Source organism: Ascidiella aspersa, chromosome 1, assembly GCF_963924565.1.
Source record: "Ascidiella aspersa chromosome 1, kaAscAspe10.2, whole genome shotgun sequence".
In the NCBI taxonomy this organism is placed as follows: domain Eukaryota; kingdom Metazoa; phylum Chordata; class Ascidiacea; order Phlebobranchia; family Ascidiidae; genus Ascidiella; species Ascidiella aspersa.
The window spans coordinates 29,734,674-29,759,213 of record NC_139447.1 but is presented as its reverse complement, the minus strand read 5'-3'; the positions used below and the strand labels follow the sequence as shown (position 1 = coordinate 29,759,213).

General features: G+C 41.4%; 1 protein-coding gene across 1 annotated transcript in view; it reads right to left on the bottom strand.

Moving 5' to 3' along the window:
• The window catches only part of LOC146169657 (uncharacterized), a 40,826-nt gene that overhangs the window by 11,434 nt on the left and 4,852 nt on the right, over nucleotides 1-24,540 (bottom strand). The window contains exons 4-10 of the mRNA XM_083386789.1: nucleotides 20,172-20,601; nucleotides 16,957-17,723; nucleotides 14,249-14,403; nucleotides 11,707-11,870; nucleotides 10,446-10,770; nucleotides 8,838-8,936; nucleotides 6,887-7,055 (exon numbers count right to left, since the gene is read on the bottom strand). Coding sequence (XP_083242915.1) covers nucleotides 6,887-7,055; nucleotides 8,838-8,936; nucleotides 10,446-10,770; nucleotides 11,707-11,870; nucleotides 14,249-14,403; nucleotides 16,957-17,723; nucleotides 20,172-20,601 — 2,109 coding nt within the window. The remainder of the gene's footprint in view (nucleotides 1-6,886; nucleotides 7,056-8,837; nucleotides 8,937-10,445; nucleotides 10,771-11,706; nucleotides 11,871-14,248; nucleotides 14,404-16,956; nucleotides 17,724-20,171; nucleotides 20,602-24,540) is intronic.

Here is a 24,540-nt window from a genome sequence, read left to right as displayed (position 1 = left end):
CTTCTTCGTTTTAGCAAAACAGGTTAGCACTAAATGACGTCTCCTACTAAACGATTAGTATTTCAGCTTCGAAGGGATTTTACCTTTTTGGTACATTTCTGATTAGTTTCCTGTTACTAAAAGGTTAAACATCTGAATGGAACTATGAGCCATCTTCTCAGAAAATGGTTTGGACGAACGTTGTTTGACAAATAACACTCACCCCTTAGGACCCTCGTCTGCCCCTAAAAAGTCGAAGTGAAACGGGTTTAAAAATGTTCTAATTCTTACAGATATTGGAATTTACCGACCCTTAAAATTTAAGGTACACATTATAAGGTACCAAATGCCCGAGGCTAAAGCCTGTTTTAGCCACTTTGTTATCAGCCATTGACACCCGCACGCTTTTCGATTTAATGTGCCTTTGTATATACGTTCGCCACCTACCCAATACCCATGTTGGCACTTTTCGTTTTTTACAGCCCTATGGGTCGACATAAATGAGGTGGCGGGGAATAAACACTTGGCGCCTCGACGTGCACAGCACACGTCACGACAATCAAGCAACAAAAATCCACGCGTGGCTGTCGGAAACACGTCGGACGCAAGTCTAGGCAAGTTTTATGCCACAAACTGCTAATAGGTTACAGTCTAGTAGTAGATTGCACAACATATCGAAATGGTCAAAATTAATCGATTTCCTGGAATATATTCATTTACCTCGGTAACTCATAAAAGCAATCTATAAAGGCGAAATATGAGGTAATTTTCCTAGATTAGAATTAAAAAAATAGCCAAATTTTTCAGGGAAAAAAGCTACAAACTATAACCACCAAAAAAAATGACAAGATTAGTGCCAACTCAGAGTAATTTTAAATAAAAGTTATCCTTTCCAAAAATTCGGATTTTTTAAATTAGCTTGAGAGAGATCGCCTCAGTGTATCACAACCTAAAAACAGTGATTCGCGTTTCCTGCCTTTTAGGGGCCTATAAACAATCGCGAGATTCCGTCTTACGTTTCTTAGACTTCCGGGCGCTCTTTGTGCGGCGCAAACGCCGGATGCTGGAACGCATTCTGGATCGGATCGGGCTCCTGGGAGTCACGTCCTCCGAGCTCACTGTCTTCGGGATCGGATCGAATGTGATCTCGACCGGGCTGCGAGGCGAGTTAGGCATGCTCACGGCAGACCTCTGGTTTTTCTGCGAGTGCTTTCTCATCATTTTGTTGGCGTAGCCGTGGCCAACGCTCAGCAGGAATCGCTGCATCGTTTTCTGTTTTCTTTCCGCCTTGTTTTTCACTCTTGACGCGAAGTGTAAGTCCTCTTCAAACGTTTCGAAAGTTCAGGTGCAAATCGAGCGGTTCCTAACGGATTGCCTATATAATATCGTTGCTCAATTGTGTGCGGTTGCGCTGAGGAAAAACGGAGAAACTGGGTTAATAGGGGTCTTGCAACGCTTTCTGGGAAGCTTGTAGGACCTTCTAATAATCTAAAAAAATGATACTACAAGACAAGCGCTTTAACTGCCTCGTTTCTTGCCTGGATAAAAGCTTTGCAAATAAAAACCCATAAACCGGGTTAGTCACCGATTTGTCTGACGAAACCCTGCAGAAGAACCCCTGCCATCCACCGCAACGTATCATACCAACAAAACACAGCAACTGTTGCCGATGCAGTGTCGCCGCGCATCAAAACAGTGTGACTCACTCCAGCAAAACGCCAGCTCACTTTCGACGACTAGCAATCATCGGCTACCGCAACCTAATCGGCAAAGGCCACCGACTCGCACCAAAAGAGCATCTGAAGGACTTGCCGCATTCAAGTCAAGTGGCTCGCCGCAAATTGAACTCGGCGCGACTAAAATAGCCCTCGTGTTTTAACTCAAGTCAGGAAATCCCCGACTCAGAGCCAAGGCACGTCAGAGGCGGAAAAAACGTGGAATATCGAATAGGCAAATACCTACGGACGGGTTCTCGCAAACTGAATCGATTTACTCCGAAAAAAAATACCATGACTGGTAGCACGCCTGAACTGCATACGGGCGCACACAATCACAACAAATGACAAAGCTTTTTCCTAACTTGGTAGTTGCTCTGTCACAAAACAATGGGGCATTGTTTTGCCCATTTCCGGGAAAACAAATGACAATTAAGTTAAGCTATTAATGTCTTTTTAATATAAGTTTTGAATCATAGACGATGCGCAATCAATAACATTAAAAACTCAGTGTCACATACCATTTGTTTGATGCAGTGAATTGAATTGCTTTCTACCACTACGTGTCTGTTAGCGATACAAAACTATATACAGCAAGTTTCAGGTAAATAAGTATTTAAGGCTTTGAATGCACAACCCTGCAATTAAAACCAACGACACGTTAGGTCCAATTTTATGTATTTATTAACACAAACGAAGGCAATTTCTAAATATTGCCATTTCCCGCAATTATGTTAAATTAGTTTATTGAACGATATAGTCACTATTAATTTTGGATTTTTATGACGCCTTGTTCAAAATAAACCTGTCGAACCCCCATAAAAAATGCCTCATGCTTACTAAAAAAAAAGTTCTGTTCTAATTTTTCCTTTAAACCTGAAAAAAATCAGAAACGCTATAGTTAAGCATAACAGGAGTCTGCCACGTGCATTAAACTTACTAAAGACTTGTCAAGCACAAAACGTTAGATCACGCTGAGTATGGCCGTCTAGAATTTAAGAAAGTGCTCTTACCCAACTGCAAAGCAATATGACCATGTCTTGAGGCGTGTCACGAGACCTTAGTCTCTGGTCCTTTTCTCTAAATAATCCTAACTGGGCACGAAATCGTTACTGTGACGACACAAAATTCTACTGAATCATCCTCAAATAACTATTACCTCACAATCGTTAACGATCGGATTTTTCTGGCATTTCAGCGCGACGCAATGCGCGTTTTGCGAACAGCTAATGCGACTGAAGTCTGGAAACTGAAAGTTTGAAACGTCGCGCGTCCATCTGACCGACGCAGTCGGACTTTGGGCCTGTCGACTGAAAAATAACTCTCAATTTTTTATGGTCCACCTTCCGTTTTCGTTTGAGAAGTTTCACAGCTGCAACTTCGGTACACGTGGAAGCATTCACGTTGCAAAGAGACACAGGGAGGGGTCGATAAACGACGCCAGGTCGATACTACTACTACTACGCTGCTACTGCTATTGCTTCAACGCAGTGCCTATACCCGCCCACCCCATTGGAACACATCGATTCCCTATAAACACGATAAATTATGCATCGCGTTTGGACGCACACAGGCCGACAGCCGCTAAGAGAAAAGCTAAACTCTCCTGTTTTCACGTCAAGTCGAAAGTTATTACGGATCCGCGTATATACTCGCGCTGCTGCATGTAATAACCCTGGCCGCCGCTTGCAATAATTTATACACAGACGCTGGACTCCAACCGATTCAGCTTTGCGTCTGTCAGCTTGTGCGCGTGATTTTAAGGCGCAAAAAAACGCCAGTCGCCCTTTTTCCAGACAAAATTACGTGGGTGACCCAAGTCGACGCAAAATAGACTGCGCTTCTGTTTAAAGGCCGCTGCTACTTCCGACATGCCTTTTGCGATGGTGACGCCGCGAGAATTGACATGACGCAAGTCCCGTGTTTTAATAGTTTACCAGATGTGTACGCCCGTCGGCCGCGCGCGATGCCACCCCCTCCCAAGGAATAATTCAGTATTGCCGAGTTCCGGCGCGTTCTGAGACATCTGCTAAAATTACTGCGCGTTCGGGATTTCCGGAAAACCGAGATGGCAAAATAGACGGGCAGATTTGGGCTCACAAAATAGAAGATATACACATTAAAGTGTCTATTGTCGGATTAGAAGTCACGGGTTCGGATATTTTTGGACTAATATAAATTCACCATATATTCTACGCGCTCATTACGTATACTGATTCTTTCATATTAAATAGATTTTGTACATTTATATTGGGGACTCCCGAGATTTAATATACAAGAAGATATGAAACATTATCGTCATGTGCATAAAACAGTAATTTGTCTTAAATAATTTATAAAACCAAAGGATCCTGTTTATAGCAGCAATGTGTATCATATTAATCCAACATCGGAAATATTCAATGACTGTGGTACCTTTTTGCTTTAATTGTGGACTGATTTGCAAATCAATCATCGAGGAATGTAAAACGTACTTATACGTTGTAAGCCAAGGCCAAAAATTATTTGTCGTTAAAATTGCACTATGTGCTCTGTGGATGAAAAACTAAAATTCTACACTTTTTGTTTTTAAAAGAGTGAGGTCACATTCCGTGAGTGAAAGTTCGTGACACTTTCAACGCACCAGACTGGCCGTTTATATAACCTACTATATAAATTGTCATGCTGAAAATTGGTGCTATAATGTTTTATAGTTCTCCTTATGCAGTGTTTTTTATTGTCTTTATATTGTCCTTTGTTTAGTTATACTTTAACAGTTACGTCCACCTCTTCAGTACTAAATTAGTATCATACCAAAATCAGAAGCGCCAAACATTTTTGTGATGTACGATTCTGAATTTTGTGTGAGCATAAGAAAGTGCACAAACAAGCATAACGTCAAGTGAAGGGCATAGGAACGCAAAACAAAGGGATAAAAAGTGAAACTCTTGCCGCAACAGAAATGCTCGGACCCTTAGGGTTAAGAAGTACTGTTCTCTACAGCACAATCAAAACAAACCCAGCCGAAACATGTACTGCTTGTTAAATGACTCGCAATCGACGATGCAATGGGCGTGATTAAGGCAATTCCACCTTCGGCGAGTGACGCGCCAAACAGGGATGACACGCGTTTTGGCGCACAGCACGCTTGTACTGTATACGCACTTTCACGAGAACAACAGCAATCGGCCAATCGCGTATTGGCAGCTCCTGGTGTTGTGGTTTGCGCATTGCTGAACGGTTAATTGTTAAGCCGTTATTACTAGGGTAAAAACAAAATACGACAGCGCAACTGGAATTGTTCTATCCCTGGTTCAGACACGACGAATCGCAAAAAAATATTGTCCGACACAAATCGAAAAATATATATATATATCGAATATTGTTACTATGCGGTTAAACATATCAATTCATAGCAAAAAGTAATATATTTAAAAAAAACAAATTTTTTATTGTTCTGCTAATCTGGTTTTAAGGAGAATTACGTCATCCTTAGGTTTGCAATTTACTAGAAACTCGCTATTTGGTATCACAAAAACTGCTATTAATATTTAAATACATATAAAACGTATATGTTCCTGTGCAATTTAACACTCCATATGTCCAGATATTGAACGAATCAGTTGAGCAGCGGCGATTAGAATTTAACAATTACTTTTCTGCAAATCGTTATCTCATTCACATACAGCTTCCTTTTGCGATCAGCTTGTCAAAAGAAATTACCGAAAAAAAAATTACTTGGAAATTAGCATAATTTTGAAATACAGATCTCCTTCCTCGATTTTTTTAAAACAGAAAACTACTTAAATTTACGGATTCGCCTGCTTCAAAACGTACCACCAAAAATCACTAGTAAACGCCTAAAACTCAGTTCTTTCTATTAAACTAACTTTCTTACCAAAGGCAAATCTTTAAAAAATTGTAAGTTTATATTCAACAGTCTACATTGTTAACAAAGACCGCGTTAACTAAGTTGCATGTATCTGCATTCCCAAACTATGTGGTGACAGTGAGTTGTAGTCAACCGTTTTACTATGACTTTCACTTAACAACCTTTGCTCTTACTAAAAACGAAAGCAATGGCGATCGTGCTTCACCCCTCGTTATATATCAAACTGTTGCAGCAACAAACTGTGTCGAAAAGCCAGGTATTCTCAGTATCCATGGCCAAGCTGGAACGGTTTCCTATGGACTTCGAATCATGCAAAAGCTCTTTTCCTGGTGAATGCGTCTGTTCGCTTTCGTCCCGTCGCGATATTACGGTCACAATGGCCGCGTGCGTACATTGACCGCTTCTCTCGCGTCAATCCAGTGTGACAGGCGGACGGCATTGAATTCAAATTCGCGACCGTACTCAAAGGGCCGTATTCGTTGAATTGGTTGGCAGCAACACTATACTTGTATTGAAAGACCAGCTGTATACTGGTTATTTTCACTCGCGTTGCCTTTGCAAACTCTCGACAACTTACTGTACGTAAAAGCTCTGCATCTGTGCTTGTCGCGAAAGGCTGGGAAGGGCCATTAGGCCGTGACTGTGCATTGCCAAATATATAAATTAGAATAGCCGTGCGTGAAGACGTGAGAGCGTCAAATGGCAATTAAATGTGCCCCGCGTTTGCGTGACCTTTCTCGTAATTAATACTATCGACGACGCACGCTGGATCCCTGCCAAATACGTACGTTTTGCGTGCAAATATGAGCAAACTGCGTGGCAGACGTCAGATTTTCAACAAATTGAAGTTTTCTTGGGATCGCGTTGAAAATAGAAGTGCAGAACTGCAATTGGCTTCTCTTGAAGAAACGCCAGATTAAAAGTTCGCTTGTATATGGTCGTCATGCGTGGTTCATGTTAGGAGTCCTGTCACATACTTCGCATGCTGGCCAAGGCTGAAAGTGTTTTTCGTGACACAACACATCACAACTTTGCCTGGGTTTCTCGCAAATACTGCAACAGGCGTGTTTGCCGTCCCATTAACCTTTCGAAGAAATCAAGCTCAGCAGAAAGTCACACGCACGCCCTATACAGGTGGAGGCTTGTCTTGCTGATTTACCAATGCCAGTCGAAATCGCTATTAGGTCTAAATCTACTGATTCGTAACTAAAGTTAATTGTCACATCTTCGAGACTATTAGTAGTCAGTACGTGACGACAAACATGAAAACCTGTAGGGTTACCAAACATAAATGGTCCTCGCGAAAAACAAAGTTACCCACCTGAGACGGTGCTTCCCCGCACCTTGGAGCGCCCGTCGGGAGAGGAAAGGCCCTGGCCGAATGGGGATAGCTGGTCTGGGACCCTCGTTGCCCCCGAAACTGCTGACGTTGGGTGAGGCTGGTAGCCCCCGATCGGCACCCGGCAGGAACAGTAGAGCTCGGCGTAGTACTAAAACAGCAGGAGTGTTTTTGTTAATTCTGGCATCTGTTATGACCAGGTGAAAATTAATGAGAATAATTGTGTTAGTTGTTTATCTAAGTCAATTACTTGACTTAAGTGCACTGAAATCACTGTTTTCAAATTACTTGACCTAACTTGACTTGACTTAAACCTTTTGGACAAATGACTTGGGTTAACATAATGTGGTTTTATTAGGCTTTTTTTATATATTTTTTTCAACATAAAACAATCTGCTTGCAATATGTTACGTTTTTGTTATTTTTTAGTTGGGTTATTGCTTGGAATCGAGTTAGTTTACTAATTTTAGTAGTTTAACGCTACTTTCATAACAAGGACTAGATATGGAATTAACTTGCTATAACTATGACTTGACTGGAACTTGACTTGTGATTTGTTGACAAAGACTTGACTTAATTTGAGTTATTTTACAAATGACTTGACTGGGACTTCAGTCATTTGGAAGTGACTTGTTTACAACACTGTTGTTGACACAGGCCATGTGATGCTTGTAGGAAAGGGTAGATGGAAAACTGCCTTACATCAGGTCAATAACTTTAATACAACACACAAAACACATGGAGCAGTCTTATTAGAAGGCTACGCTAGACTGTTCACACGACTTTTGTTCGCAAGTCATCCTTTTTCATACAAGTTAAAAAACTGGAAAATTTTAAGTTCTCCGATAAATAACACGAAAGTTATTGCAAGAAAGATTTAGCGTATCATTTTTTTATTAATAACCGGTTTTGTTAACTTTGCAAACAATTTAGACCAGGCATGTCCAACCTGCGGCCCGCGGGCTACATTGCGGCCCGTCTGAAATTTTTGTGCTGCCCGCTAGTCATTTTCACTTCCTAGTAGTATTTTAAACGTTCAATATTAGCATAATTAAAATGTACCAGTCAGCTTTTAGGGGCGCACTAATAGTATAGTATGAGCAATATACATATATATATATATATATATATAAGTCTAAAGGCCCGTTATACCTCTGAAGAGCAATACTTAATCTTGAAACTTAATAGGTTCTGCGGCCCATTAAATTATTTCAAGTGTCAATGCGGCCCACGATAAAAAAATGTTGGACATCCCTGATTTAGACAATGTGTTTTGCATAGTGAGGCGTATTTTTTGCGATGCAAAAAGGGCTACTGGCATCAGGCCACTGGTCTGTCATTAAGGTTGACGTAAACCTAATTGTGTCAGACTAAATAACCGAACTGCCGGTAATTTTTTGCGTAAAAGGTTACCACATTAAATAGCGATTTATTCATTTGAACATAAAGAGCTATACGGGTGGCTTAATGGTTGTCTAGTCGTTCAATTTGATTGTATTGAAATTAAGCTCATGACTTTAGGCATATATCAATTATATGCAAAATTTGAACCTAATTCAATACTGACAGTGTGAAAACATTTGCAGGGTTTGACTCATATGAAACGTAAAGTTAGGTGTAGGAAAATTTTAAACAATACGCTAATAAAATGGGAATTCATCTGTTTTATCCTGAAGGAAATGAATTACACGTCATAATTTTACCATTGTTTTATATTTCTTTCTTTTCAGTCAGAGAAAAATAAACTACAATCGAAACAAGTTAACACTACGTCGCTTATCGGCTTAAATAGGCCTTTTTAAATCACAAAACAACGTTTAACAGCTAAAAATTCTTGTTTTCTTGTGATCAAACGCCGTTTTTTGTCCACGTGAAATGCACAGGAGTGCTTACTTGTCTGACATGGGAAGATAATACGGAATCGATTGCTTACCTTGGGCGGGTAGAATCTGACGAGGCTTTCGGGCATCGTGTTAAGGCCGCCAATCACCGAAAAGGCCTTAGGTTGCATTTGAATGCGCGGGAGGCTTTCCTGCGAAAAAAGCGGAAGATAAGATCAAATCAAGGCCTCTGTCGACGCGTCGTAACATTTGATCCGTTAGCCCTTGTTGACATATAATTATACATATCTGCGCTTCCTCGCCCTTTTGCTGCATGTTCGTAGCCACGCTTTGCGTCAGCGGCGCAAAAGTATTTGGAAATTGTGTAATGAGAAACTGATAGATGCCTGTTTATCAAACTGCAATGTAAAGAGGTCTGGTGAGGTGGATATATAGGTAGCGAATCCCGCAGCCACAGGCGACAGCAGTAAAGCGACAAAAAAAAACAAAATAAAGATATATGATCTTAACTTTGGGAATCGGAAACAAACAGAAAAACTCAATTCCTCACGCCTATCCGCCACCATAAGTAACATTAGCACAAATTACCATTTACTATGGATTTTTTTGTTGACATTACAGGAAGGCTTTTAGCAATTAAAACAAGAGATGTAGAGTTTTTTACCAACAAGTTCAAAAAAGGATCGAAGTTATAACGTTCAAGTTGATTTTCACTTTATAATATGCCAGTTTCGAATCCCCCTTTTTCTCGAAAATGATACCCCGACAAAGAAAGTCGTCAACCAGGTTTACAGGCAGCGAGAAGCCTACGCCGTTTTAGTGGTGATTGGCAGTTTATGAAACGGCTACTTCGCAGAAATATCTGCCGCGCTTGTTACGTCATAACGGGTGATTGTGACCTGACAAATCACAACAAAACGCCGATTTCAAAACATGAAATAGAAAGGAAGTACGCGTTTCTGTTTCGCTCCTTTCTTAGTTGGAAGGCGGCTAGCAAAACAATGAATTTCGTTTTTTTTTAAGTTGCGTTGCCGTTTCAACCATTTTTAGAATTACCGGCCTAAATATGTGCGTAAATATCTATATACCAGAAACAACAACGTTGCTAGTATAAATTAACACATACGTTGGACTTTCATAAATGCAGGAAAGCCATTTAGAAGAGCGTAGGTCTTTTCCGCGCACAACGCAACTTTTCGCGAAACCATCTGGCGCAAAGGTCATGCATAATGCATCGGGAAACCAACGCAAATTAATACGCCCAGCGTTTTGCCATCCTGCGACACTAAAGCCTGCGCCCGCTAAATTAAACCAAAGGCGCTGCACGCCTCACACAGAAACGCGGCGTACGTGTTCATCAGTAATTAAAAATTTAAACTGCGGAATGTGGTGGATTTTTTGTGTTGTATTGTTGTCCCTACAAGCGAGAGTTTGTCTATAAAGAGTTTAATCAACAATCAAACGTTTTTTTACTCAATGCATTTAGGTTCCATTTCACTTTCACAGTTTTGGACCGAAAACAGCAGATTTCAGAAGTCTCTTTATATTGTGACGTAAATTTATGACGTCATCTCTTAAAATTGCTTGCCTACACCGGTCCATGTAAAGTAAAATTTTTCCTAAGGGGTTCGCGGTAAAAAAATATTTAAGAACCCCAGCGCTAAACCATCCCAATCTCTCCCACTTAGCAAAATCCTTACCTCGTCGCCTAACGACGACAGGTTCTCCTCGCTGAAGCTACTCCCAAGAGTCCGGAGGCGGGTCGCCAATATGGTATTGGAGGAGAAGTGGTCGCTGGGTGGCGCCGCGTGCACGGGCGATTGGATTCGCGGCGAGCCGCACTCGCGACAAGTGTCGACTTGGGGGGCGCCCCTGGGCGGTGCAACGCTGAAGTTTTTTAGCTGGAGACTGCGTGGACGCTGGTTAGACGTTAAGTTTGATGAGGACGCGCCATCAGGAGCGAAAGACTTGTCCTCTCCGCAGGTGGAGACCTCCTTGTGCTCCGGAATGACGTGCACCTCCCACCTAAACCGGGCGGAGGATTTTTAATAAACAAGACATCAAACAAAGAGGCCTGAATGCAGTTTCGAAATGATTTTTTAGAATCAATTTCGCTCTTAAGGCTTTACACGAAAAGCCAGCTATCACTAGTCAGTTGGCTTTTCGACTTTGGCTTTTCGTGGAATATTCATTCAATTGAAGAGACTGCTTGAAAAAAAGTGGTAAAACATGAATGGTAGCAGGCCCTCTACGTGGTTAAAGTTTCTCATCGAAATTAAGATAAATAAAATCTTGAAAGTAAGATAAATTGGTGATATTTAAGAAGTCGTGTTTTCATATTGGAATCTGTGGATCGCGAGCGGCCATCCTACGATTTTAGGTTTTCTATATCGTATGCATAAACACGCGCAGGCTGCAAACAAGTAGTTATCGTGTGACAAAGTTTTCACCATGAAACAGTTTGTAATCGCCACCGATCCTCAACAAATGCGGCATATCCGACTACATTTGTAGGATAAATGCTCATAACCGTCGGACACAAAACCCATTTTTTGTTTTTTTTGTGTGTATAACGGTGGCATGCACCTGTGACCGCCTTGCAATCGAGTAAGTGTCAAGGTATAAGTTGATAAATATTGTTGAATAAAGTTAAATAATGCAAGATGTCGTGCTTAATGAATTGTATTGCTTAAAACGCATCCCGTAACGCCTTCATTTAGACATAAAGTACAAAAATTATATCAAAAGCGGTAAAATTAAATGCACATTCGAAGACAGCTTACACCAGCAGCAATAATCTATTTTGTCGAACAATAATCTATTTTGTCGGCACTATTTACCTAATTTAACTAGGCGCAACATATTTTTATCAGTCAAAAAAAGTACAAAAGTACAACGTAAATTGAGTTTTATTTTATAGAATTTACAAACTCGTTTTGAACAATTATTAACAAAACCCACTTTAGATTCTGGACTTCCGACAACGGTCGTATCCTCCTTCTCACGTTTCTGCTTCCCGTTGCAGATCCGGAGGACGCGGAGGACACACTGTTTCTTCCCATTCCGCTCTTGGCCTGGTCGATGTCCAGTTCGGCCAGCGAGTGACGCCTCCATTCGTCAGTTACCTGTAATAAAATCAGCGTGATCCCGCTATCATTTAATCGTCAAAGAATTTGGACAATACAATTTTTATTTTAATCGAAAGTTCTCTGCAAATAAATGTTAATAGGTATACCATGCGTCGAGCACGGATCTGTAATGTAGGGCTCAGGTTGAATTGATCTCAGTCATTAGCTGATAAAATAGAAGTGCGTATCGAAACGTCTTTATTACGATAATGGTTTAGTATTTAATGCTGTTATTTTTTTGTTGAAATTAGTTTTGATTAGAAATCGGTAAATGGTTTACTGTTGTATGCTTTATATATATACCATTTTCATTGTTTATTATTATGTTCAAATCGTTTAAAATGGGTTTAAAATAAGTTATCCGCGCCCATTTCTTCCATTTGGTTGATGTATGCCTATTTATAAAAATAGGCCTACGTGTCTAAGCTATAAATAATCTTTGATCAAAATGTGTGTGAATCTTTCATTGAGCTACAAGTTGTTTAAACCTCTTTTGCTTTTTTATTGCTACGATTAACGCGGATTATTTTTAGTCATCATTTGGCCCCTTATAATCCATTGCCTGTTAGTTTTTTTGTCTAATTTGCTTTCGCGTCACATGTGCTCCGCCAGTGGGCGCAGCTTACTCACAGGGCAAGGAAATTTTACACGGGTCCGACTCCGGCCAAATGTGCGATTTTCTCGAGTCCCGAGTTCGACTCCGATTCCAGAGCTTGTATTTCACCCATTTACGTAACTAAATTTATGAGGATATTCAGCAATCCACTCATAGGGGTGTAATATACTTATTCCTACAACAATTTATGGTTGGAAAAATTCCACCCTACGCTATTCCACATACACAATTTACAGGTTGCGGTCTTATTAATTTAAAAAAACTAGTAGTGCTCATGCGCGCGTTTATAAATATACCTATCGTTTCTTATTAGGTGCTCCCTATCTTTTATTTGGTCAGGTTCTTCCACTGTTTTGTATATTGTGGCGCAAAATTGGCTTGACTGTGTTTGGCTGATAGAACACCAGCATAATGTTGAAAAGGACCGCCAATGGGGGCAATGTCCATTTTATAGTGGTGATATTATCCGGCATAGTACACGTTTCAAATAAACAATAAGTCCAGTCCGTTTTAGATGTAACATGTCTAGCGTTAAATTTGCCTTGTCCACTTTTGGACATCATTCTATTTAAACCTTGGCGTTATAGTTTCTCTCGTTTTTTTAATAAAAGGCATTATCGCAACTACTGGCAAACAGAGACCATTCAAACAATATTAAGTTTACCTCGTGTTCCCTTGAAGGTAAAATGAACACTCTCAGGCTCAGCAGCGCCTTGCAATTAGTGTGGATTACGTTAAAATTGTTTATGTGCTTATATCGCGGACACCGTATGAGACCCATAACTCCTGAAGACGACGCAAATCCTATTTCAGCAGTTCCGTAACAGGTAGCAACTTTTCCCAGAAAGGAATAAATCTTATTAATTAGTTTACGCTGTCCGTGCAACATTAACCCATGTAAGAAGGCAAAGATTTGAATGAATTACGTTGTTATTGGATCGAAGTTAGAGACATGTACGATTGTACGGTAGAATTGCAAATGCGTGAAGGGAGGTTTAAGTCGATGGTTTGAAGTGTTTATATTTCATTTAGCTGGGATTTGCCGCAACGGAAGACCAGACCTGGCAAAACAAACGTGTTACACCCAAGTACGTGCACTTTGTACGCTGCCCTTTCTCACGTGACGCCCTAAAACAAACTGCAAGGTTTGTCAAGCTACCGAGAGTACCTTTTATAGCAAACAAGCCTAAACGCGTGCTGCTGTTAGATTTCATAATGCCTAATCGGGATGACATGACTGCAAACGTCACAACAAATGTCAATCTTTATGTAATAGTGTTGTACACTAAGGATACGGGTTTTGGTGTTTAATTGGATTTGTGTGCGTGTATAACGGTGGTTCACGAGCGGCATGGCGAGTCACCACCGTGTGTCTCGATTGTTTTATGTTTTTTAAACGTTTTTCTAATTTTGAAAGTACGCAATTCGTATTAGCAATAGGCAAACTGAAAAACATGCGAGGGAAACACCTGTGATTGCCTTGCAACCAAGTGTCAAGGTATATGTTGATTTGGTTGTTATGTAATAAAAACAAAGGCTACATATTTGTATTACTGCAGAACGAGCTAAAAATTAACGTTGAACCATGTGACTTACATCTAATTCCCCATAGCAGCGCCTTTATTTAACCATGGTCAGGTGATTTCGTGTAAAAAGGGAGACAAATGAAAACAACCAAATTCTGAATCCCCCACACCTTGGTATGTTTTTTATTACCTTACTATTAGCTTGGGTACCGCATTGGTAGGATATGTATTACCTTTCCAGTCAGGCCGTCAAAGTTCACGACAACGTCGTCGTCACGGTCACGATTGAGTGGTTTAAGGAACTGCAGCGACATCCTGCGGCGGATCGAAGCGTTTTTGGCCGACTGCTTTTTGTGTCGTGCCTCTGCGTTGTCGACCAGAGTGATGTCTAATGGATTTATGGAAAACAAAATTAAAAAAATAAGTAACTCAAACGTTTACCATATTGTACACTCCATAGCCATAACAATATCTTTTTATAGAGTCTATTTAGTCACCATGTTTATAGTTGTTGGACCAAAAACAAACAGTTATTTAACCAAATTGACAAGGTTATGCGAAAAGTTGAAGAATTAAATAACGAGAATTAATTGAGGGCCAATCTGTGAATAAATCCTACATGTGTCAAAGCAATGCTAAACAGAGAATCAGGGCCGTTACGGATCACAAAGCATAAAGGCAGGCATCACTACCATTTGTAGTGTTTGGGAAACTCGTTTCAACTAGACGAATTGTCCAAATAATAGAGATGAAACATGGTAAAACGATGCACATTTATGCTAAATGTTTAGCGATTTAAAATTGAATAATTTGACCTATTTAAAAAAGAAGAAAATTTTGTAAAAATGCCAGGTTCTCACCCAAACTTTTCTGTACGAACAAACAACCCAGGTTTGCTTCAAATTTTAATACTGACGAGATGACAAAGCGAGTTATTTTGGTGATTGTTGCACAATTTTATTTCACAACTTGAACAACTTGATAATCAATAGTATTAAACAAAAAGTAAAAGGGCAACATTGGAAGAAATCTTTTGGCCAACCCTTTTTACGGTCATGCGATTGAACTAGAAAGGCAGTTTGTTTGCGTAAGGTAAGTCGCCGAATCAATAACTTATACGAGATGTTGTGCAAATTGAGACGTTCCTATTGAATGTCGCAATTTAGACGGGACTGTTAAGACGGGAAATGTTTAAAAATATATCTCGGTTTACTGACGCATGTCAAATCAAACGTTAAATGCTGATGGTACTTCCCTTGGAAGATTTGGCCACATAGTGTTAGTCAATTGATATCGCACCTTGCAATAAGTCTTAACTAAACTCTACATACTACAGATTGGTCGCTCATATGACAAAAAAGTATTGCGTTTCAAAGTATGCAGGGTAAATTTTCAAAGACAGAGTGCTGGAGAAAGTACGATATTTCGTCTAGACTAGGGCTTCCAAACTTCTTCGAAGTTTATTAGAATTTATCGCGAACTTTCAGGTTTGTAATAAATAAACAGAACATTTCTTGCTGTCTGCTTCATGAGACATTTCTTAAAGGTATGTGGAACAAATTTGGGGACTGGGTCGTGCAATATGTTTTACATTAGAAATGAAATAGAGAACAGTTGTACTTGACTCAAGTATTTCGAGAAAAATGAGGCTACATCAATATAACAAAAAAAATGATTTAAATATATGTCGGTTACGCAAATTACCTATATTTAAGTGCGTTAGTTAACAAAATCTATTTAAAATTAAGGTATTTACGCCAATTGCAAAATTCTTAACTTTCTATTTCGTCTTCGATACTTGCTATGCGAAATACTGCTCAGAATGAAGCGTATTGGCCGATTCTGTAAGTTTAATATTTATTTTGGAAGAGAATGACTTGACTTGTTATGGAAATGACTTGGACTTGGTCGTGTTGACCTTCTAATTGTGAAAAATGTCTTGACGGGGATTTAGGTTGTTTAAAAAAAGCGATTCGTTTGCAACACTGCATATTTTACTACCCGAAAAACTTGCCCTGGTCTACACTTCTCAGCTTTAATATAAACTTTAGGTATGGTCACGGTTTGTAGATTCTTTAAGCCAAAATTAGTAAATATACATTGTTTAAAGTCTAACACAAAGGCTCGAACACCTTAATTAGCGACGAGTATATAAATATACAAAACTTGAGTTATTAAAGTCAATTTATATTTTTGAAACCCCGTGGCCCACTGAACAGCATTGTACCTATACCTAATTGAAGCCTGTAACCGAAATCCATAACAATGACAATCCGCTTAAAGATTAAATTAGGTCAGTTCACATAGCCCATTAAAAATCAGTCGTACCGGGTACGTTATTTTCGAAACGTTTACGCGCCAATATTAAAAATTAGCCGCGCAGTCAAAACTGTGGAAAATGTTGAAGTAAGGTATTCAAGAGATCTTTAACAACGGTACAAAAGTATAGTTAAAAATGAGAGCCAGGCTGATGTTAGAATATTCATAACTAGGGCTGCTGAGCTGGTTATAAATAACCCGAGATCGACTCCCTAGTCCGACTCCAGCTAAAAAAAATATACCCGAGTCTGACTTCCGAATACCGAGTCCGACTCCGGCAAAATATGCGATTTCGTCGAGTCTTGAGTCCAGCTTAGACTCTACAGCCTGTATTCCGCCAATTGACTAAATACGGTAGATATTTAGCAATCCACTTGTATAGGGCTGTCATATAATCATAAAATTTTCACCATGTGCTATTCCACCTTCACAATTTAAAGTTTGCGGTAATATCAGTTTTAAAAGTCGGACTTGGGACTCGGGTAGTTTTACGTGGCCTTTCTCGAGCCCGAGACCCGAGTCCTACTCCAATAAAACAAACCGAATCCGCCGAGCCCCGATTCCCCAGCCCGACTCCGACTCCGCGGCCCTAGTCAAAACATGCCCACAACAGCCGACTGACCTGGTTGGGATTCCACCGTCGTCATGATAGTGCCTTGGTTTGGCTGCGCGTTGCTACTGATAGCTCTTTGCTGGTGCTCGCTCCACGTGGCCAGGTTCTGCTGCGAGAGGCGGAAGCTAAAGCGGTTCAGAGAGCTGTTGCTGCCTCCGCTGGCGGCGCTCATCTTGCGCGGCTTGGGCGTAGTCGGTTTAATAGGCTGACTGGGACGCGCCGCGACGCCAAAGTCTCGACAGGACTGAAAGCGCCGCTCTAGATGCTTGCCTGCTGGTCGCTGCTGCTGTTGCTGCTGCTGGTCGTCACCGAGGCTGTCGGCGATGGAGCGTGACGGTCCGAAGGTGTCGTCACCAACGTTAAACGACGGTGACACCGAGCGCCGGTTGATGGCCGCTATCTTGAGCGTGAGCTTGTCCTTGCACAGCGACTGGGAGCGGCGCATGCGCAATGTAACCCTTTGAGGCTGCGTTGGCGGCGGCTGCTCGCGAACTGGAGATTCCCCGTCGTCTGGCGGGCTCGCTGCTTCCGAATCGCCGACGACAAGCGGCCTCGAGTTGGACGCGAGCAACTCGTCTTCGAAAACCGACGCGAAACTGGACGAGAGACTGGCCCCGTGGGGCACCGAGAGACGCCCCATGTGGGACCTGGGGGTGCTGATCCCGGTCAGGCAACTGCTGCTCTTGCTCCCGTTGATTGCCGTCTCCGGTCCGGGCAGGGAAGCGACGAATGTAATGCGCTCGGCCAGGTTCGGACAGTCCAGGTTTAGGGAACGCCTGCGAAAAGAAAGTGCAAACATTTATTGGTCGTCTTCTATGGCATCCGCGTTGGTGAGCATTGGCTGTTTGTACCATTGTTAAAGTGCCGAGAAAACATTGTTTAATTGAATTATTTCAAAACTTTATTATATTTTCGTCCCATTGACAGAAAATTTAAATAAATAGAAAAACAAGACATGTTAGCCTTGTTTGACTACAACCAATCGCACATGACCATACGAGCACATTTAAAATGACTTGACTTGTGATTATCATTTCGTAAAACTTATTTTGGGCAAACTTGGCGTAACTACACGTTTGTGTGATACGCGTAGTTGTACCTTGGGGATATGCGGTGTGCTATTGGAGTCAAACGACGTTGAAAATGTTACTAATTGAACATTTATGTTTTGATGTAATGACTTTGAATTAAACGTGCTTGAGAAACCATAATGATACGTAACTTGGCTTCTTTTACTTGTTTACCAAGCTGTCCATCATTGAATTATCCGCACACTTAATCGTAAAGAGTACCTTCCGGATTTTAAATAAACTCTGAAAAATTACTATAGGAAGTGATAAGGGGAATCGATTGATGGCCGAAAAGCGTAAAATTTAGGCCTCTTATAATAACAAATACATTAAAATAGCAATAGGCTTCCACCGTTTATTTTGACAGTGGCATATGGCGTTGTTCCCAAATAGGTGCAACAAATTATAAGTGCAAGCAAAACAACGAAAGTGTTGGCCGCTTTTGATGCTCTTATAGATGAAATCGATTCTGTTTTCCGCTTCATGTTTACCCGACGGCCTAATGTGCTTAGCAAAGATAGCACGCAAATATTGATCAAGATCCGCGCGTGAAATTCAGTCGAAGTCCTTTAAACAAACATTCCACAGGATGATGTAGCCTTAAAGCCCGGCCAGGACAGTTTAAAACTGCAGCTCTGGAACTACGAGATACTAATTTACGCGGTAGGCGATTAGCTTGGGGTCCATGGAATCTCAAAGCCGAACGGGTGTAAATTGTTGATCGTTTCAATAAATTTTTGTTTAGACTAAAGGCCTCGCGCCATTAAATGAGCAAAACTTGTCCAATTCTGAATGGAAGACTATTGAAACAAAGTCAACTAAATGTAGTTATGGGAAATATTTTATAAAGGTGCTTTAAATTTGATCGTTTCTATATATTTTTGCTCCCACTTAAGGCCCTGCGCCGTTAAATAAGCAAACCTTGCGCATTCCTAAATAGAAGACTATTGGAATAAAGTCAGCCCAAATGTAGTTCCGGGAAAAATTTATCATGGTGCTCTAAATTCTAACGTTAGGAAAGTTGAGATTCACGTACACACACACGAGCGCGCGCTGATGGTACCTCCCTATGTCAATTGAGGTTTTTGTGCGGCAGTGAACCCGGACGCCGTTTATTCCTCGTCGCCCATTCATTCCAAACCGCACGAATTCCTCGGGAAATGAAGGGAGTAAGCTACACCCACGGCGACTCACCCACCAAGAACGCGAGTTCGCAAAGAAACGCTAGACAGCCAAGTCGTGCGTCATCTCTGCGGTTGTTTTGCTGGGTCATGCACAAAGCACATTGAACCGTATTGAAGTCCAAATAGATGAAAAGCCCGATTGCATAAATTAGATTCGAATTAGCCGCATTTTTGCTCTAATTTATGAAATTAGAAAACCTGGAATTTATCGAGTCGCCCAAGTCTGGCAACAAGCTTAAAAACGACTGTTTGCAAGTAGAGCGTAAAGAACTTGAACATTGAAGTCCGGTGGAAGGGCAACACAACTTTCCAAGCACAGTTTGTAACTAAAGCAGTCCCAGAAAGTAACAAAATGGTATGAAGTTATAAAGTAAGACAAGATGCAACATAGTTAAAACAACCAATCCCGTGGTGAAGATTATTTTTGCAAGAGTAAAATCCCCAGCAAAGCCACCTGGAAATACTTCCTTTCGAATGTTAAAAAAAATTACGAAAAGTTCGTCACATTTATTATATTGATGGCTCTTATGTATTTCTTTAAGCCAGTGGTTCTCAACCGGGGTGCCGCGGCACCCCGGGGTGACATTTCTATCCTCAAGGGTGCCGCGGCATATTTGGGAATCTTTAAGAATCGGATTTTGCTAAACTCTTATAACTTTTTGTGTAAAATTAGAATCTAATAAATCTAATTATAACTTTCTACGTTGTGTAGAGTTGACGTGTCTTGTTCAAGTTACGTTTATGGTGACATTCTAGTGATTTGCGTACGATAAACCTTATAGGGGTACCGCAATCTACTTATTATTTCTGAGGGGTTCCGCTAGTCGTAAAAGGCTGAGAAACACTGCTTTAAGCATTGAGTATCCAACCAGCGAGCCAGTATAGTCTGGGGGCCTCTAAAGCACGCAAGCGAAACGTTTTCCACCGGCGTACGCTCACCAGTAGCACCGGTGGGCGTGGTTAAAGTTACCTGTTGGCTGCCTGGGCTCTCAACGCTCGAGCCTGCTCATCTTCAACAGTCGACTGGCGCGCCGCGTAGCTGTGGTTGCGCCCCTTGGCTTGCAGGAGCGACCTGCCGGGGTGGACATCGGCCGTGGCGGCGGTAACTGTCTGACTTTTCTGCTGTGACGTAACACTCGGGTCGCAAGAGCCAGCGCCGATCAGGAAGCGCTCGCCGCCCGTGAAAGAAACAGGCCTCTCAGGTTGCTCCGAGTCGAGACGCTCCGAACTGGACGAGATCTCGACGCTGTAACGAAGTCTGGGCTTGCGTCGCGGCCGGGCGTCAGCTCTCATAACAACGCCGTCGAAGCTGCCGCTGCTGCGGCGGACCGCTTTTGTCGCTTCTGTAGCCGGCGTTGGCGCCGACGACGCCGGCGTTTCGGAGGCAACCGGGCTGGAACCTGTAATCGTAAATGGATTGATTGGGATTTCGTGCTCAGACAGATATTTGGCGGCTAAAAATTGGAGAATTAATGTCGCAACTGACCCATTACGATGCGTAATTTGGCTTTGCTGTCAATATGTAAAAAAAATGTATGAACGTGTTGTTTCTTCTTTGTGCGTTTTTTAGCATGTTTATAAATCGCTGGTTGATTAAAACATAAATATTTTAGACAATTTTACGTTTTTGATTGAGCAAAACTGTGAACGCTCGTTAAGCATACAATACGTGTTTTTAATTTAACATTTAATCCAGCACCTGAATTGCAAATCTAATCGACAAAAAAAATAATTTCGAAATTTTAATTTTTTTTTAAATGTTAATTTACATCTGTGTATTTGAAACTTTTATGAGCTGTTTTGCCGTTTAATGTGCTATATTTTATTGGTACGAGTCCAAGTCTTGTTGAAGTCGAGAAGTTTTTTTTGTCAGTATTAAATATGATTGTATTCGAAGCCGACTCCGTAAGTTGGGCAGCACTAAGCGGTTTCATCTTGAAAGCAGAGCGGCCATGCTAACTGCGATTCCCGACAGAATGAGTGACGATGCAAATAAGCGGTTCGACCATCCCCGTTATGCACGGAATGCCTCGGGACGACTGAGAGCCTAATCTTGCTCGCGTGAGCTGCTGTTTGTTTTCTAAACGCCAAAGCAAGATGCGCATTTAGCGACCGCGAATCGGCCGTCTTACGTGGCCAGTTAAAAGTAGGCCGACAATGTTTTTCTGGTCCCTGTGTTCCTCTATACGTTCCCACTAATTTTCCAACAAAACAGGGAAAGTGTAGACTCCATTTCATCACTCAATAAAAAATCGGCAGTCTAAAGAGTGCGAAAACGTCACGAATCGTGGCAAAAATTCAGAGCCGGCCCTTATGTAAACGGCCGCGTAAAGTGGCTTAATGTGAGAACAGAGACAAAGCGTTGGAGACAGACAGAAGCCTCGCGTTATCGCGCTGTACATCTCTCCATATCTCGCTGCTGTTGCGGGTGGCTCGGATGACGCTTCGCAGGTGGCGGTTTTTGCGGGACCAAGGGTGGCCGGGCAGCTGCGAGCTCGCCCAAAAACAACAACCGCCAATCTAAGTCCTGGGGAGTCCGTGCGACCTTGTGTGCTTAATGCGCTGCATTCGATGGACCGATGCGCGTGGATACCTTTGATTTTGCTTGCTGCCCTTTAAACGCTTTGGTGTGACATTTTACCAAAAAAACGGGTTGTGAAATTGAAATGCAGACAATCTGTACTTGTATCTATAATCTACGTTTAATAACCACTCGTTAGCCTCTTTACATGAACACATCAATTAGCACATAGTTGTGTTAACATCTGTTAGGTAGAAGAAAACCGAGATTGCAAATTTATTCCTAGCTCATTTCAAAGTGGGCATATAAACATGCCAAGAGGTAAAAACACGTGTTGGACAAAAAAACATGGCACGCTAAAAACTCTTTAAACCGGTTATAAAAATGGCGGAAACTGCACGAAACTGTGATTCAAGAAGGAGTCTTTCGCTTTTGCAAAGATTTGACTTCGCGGCTAAATCGGAATTTTAAATGCAAGGTACAGGTACGCGCGTTCGTCATGTGAGTAGGTATGTCAGCTTGTGCAAACCGAAGCTTTAAGTGGCGGTCTGGAAAAGCGACGATTAAGACTGAAATATACATCAATCGCATCGGGATCATTTCATTGAATATTTTTCACCACTTCCTACATTAGTCCGCGTGATGTATTAACAGTATAATATCACATGGCTGATGTCGAAATCGTAGTTGTTCTATTGGAATTGGCCACAGTAGCATATAGATACCTCAGGACGCGAAAAGAAATGGACAAATATTTTAAACGCTTTAATATCTTAATCCATTCTAAAGTGTGCCCGGGATGACCAACGACGCCATTAGGCTCTTTTACTTTGTTCACGGTCACGTTATTTTAATCTCTTCCGCCGCATTACAGAAAGGTAATCTTAATCAAGGTTGGACCTTATCCCGCATTACGTAATTAATGCCACGCGCGTCAGCAAAACTATTTCATCGCACTTCGTCGTCCTCCCATAACCCGAGGCGACGGCTTCGATTCGGCAAGGAAATAAAGCAGTTGATCGTTGAACGCAAGAGTAACGCCAGCGTCCAAATGCCGGTTTCCGGTGCCAACACGCCGCATTGCGTTGCAGGCCAGCCCGTCAAAGGCAGCCGGATCCAATTTATGCTTAAATGCGCTTTTTAGAAGAAAAGCTTGGTTTTCTGTAAAGTAAGCTAAGTACGTGTTTCCACAACAGAATCTAGCAATCCAACAGAACACACAAGGCCGACGATTAAAGTTCTAAATTATTTGTATATAGCTTGAGAAGCGCACTAAAAACAACAATCAGTCAGCAAGGTCTAAAATTTAAATATAAATTTTACGCATTAAAAGGCGCCTTGTATATGGGGTTTAGTTCTACCCGTCTCGTGTGATTTTTAAACACAAAATAATGCAATTCAACCGCACAAGACAATTACAGCACGCAGCACAAGTCAGAAACCTATTATTTTCGCGGGCTGGAATTTAAACGTGAATACCTGGTGAGAATCGCAGTTACTGAACTAGGAGTAAATAAAGGTCAAAATGTGCTACAAAAAGGTGCCTGATCGCCCTTGTTCGATGTGGCCAAGTAAACGCATTATACAGCGAGCGGTTGGCCTCACAAAAATACCTAAGTGGGCTCGGAGTTCGAATTAGCGCCTCGTCGCCCAGCCTGACCATAATTGGTAAAAGCCAAAGCAGCTAAGAAACGCAACTTCGCTGTGCGTGTACGGTTTCGTGTAATACACAGCAATGGCCCGTTTTCCAGTTTAGAGAGACGAATGTACAAAAATGAAACAAATTATTCCATTTATCAAAATGCCATAATTATTCGAAAACAGGACGAGAAGCTCAGCCTCGGTAAACGTCGTAGTTGGACGAAAGCGGCTTGTTTTGGGCGCGGACCGAATAGGATTTGCAAAGGGATACAATTTCTCTTATGGTTTACTCTGGTAATTGGGAGCGGTTCGTTCCGTCTCAATTAGGAGTTTTCTGAAATACCTGCAAACTGAGTCACATAGTTTAAGTTAAAAGAGTTAAAGGCCGCCAAATTCGGCCATACTACTAAATTACAGGGTTGATTTCGCAAAATAAGTTGTTGCATTAAAGCTTGCCAATTGCAGCAGCAATGGTATATGGAGCCATCTTTAACGCCTAAATTGTGTTGTCTAAATGCGTGAAGATTGCACACTTTTTATGGAAGAAAACAACGTTGCACGCAAACTAACGCAATGGCGATTTCCGTAGAAATACAGTGTTTCTTTACATGTTTTAATCACCCCTAGCAGAGAAAACTGTATGTCTTCGCCCAAACGCCAAATTTGTAGATTGTACGACTGTACGTGGTAGACATAAGCAACAGTGGGTGCGAGATTGTTTGTGGACGCATTGTTGTTGTAGAAACATTTGTTGTTCTTGAATTGACTGCATTTTTATGGTAAATTCACGGCGAAAGATGTTCACTGGAAGATTTTTTTATGGATCGGTACAAGTTTCGCAATGAGTACAAATAGCAGTATAAAAAATAAATAATTCAACCCTCGTTTACCCGTACTATAGTTGGTTCACTATTCAAAAATCTCTTTGACTCGAGGCCCAGGGTAAACTATTCATCACTTAAGAAACACTGTTGCAAAAATCTAACGTCATGTGAGGCTATCGCATTGATTAACCTTACAATTTTGACGTATTATATGCCAATATCGTGTTATGCACACGTACTTTGTTGTTATTTAATATAAGATGCGCGATCATAGAGAAACCCTATTCGTAACATATGTCTTGCCCGAGGCACTGTCTATATCTTCTTCGCCATGCTGTATTGTATTATTGGGG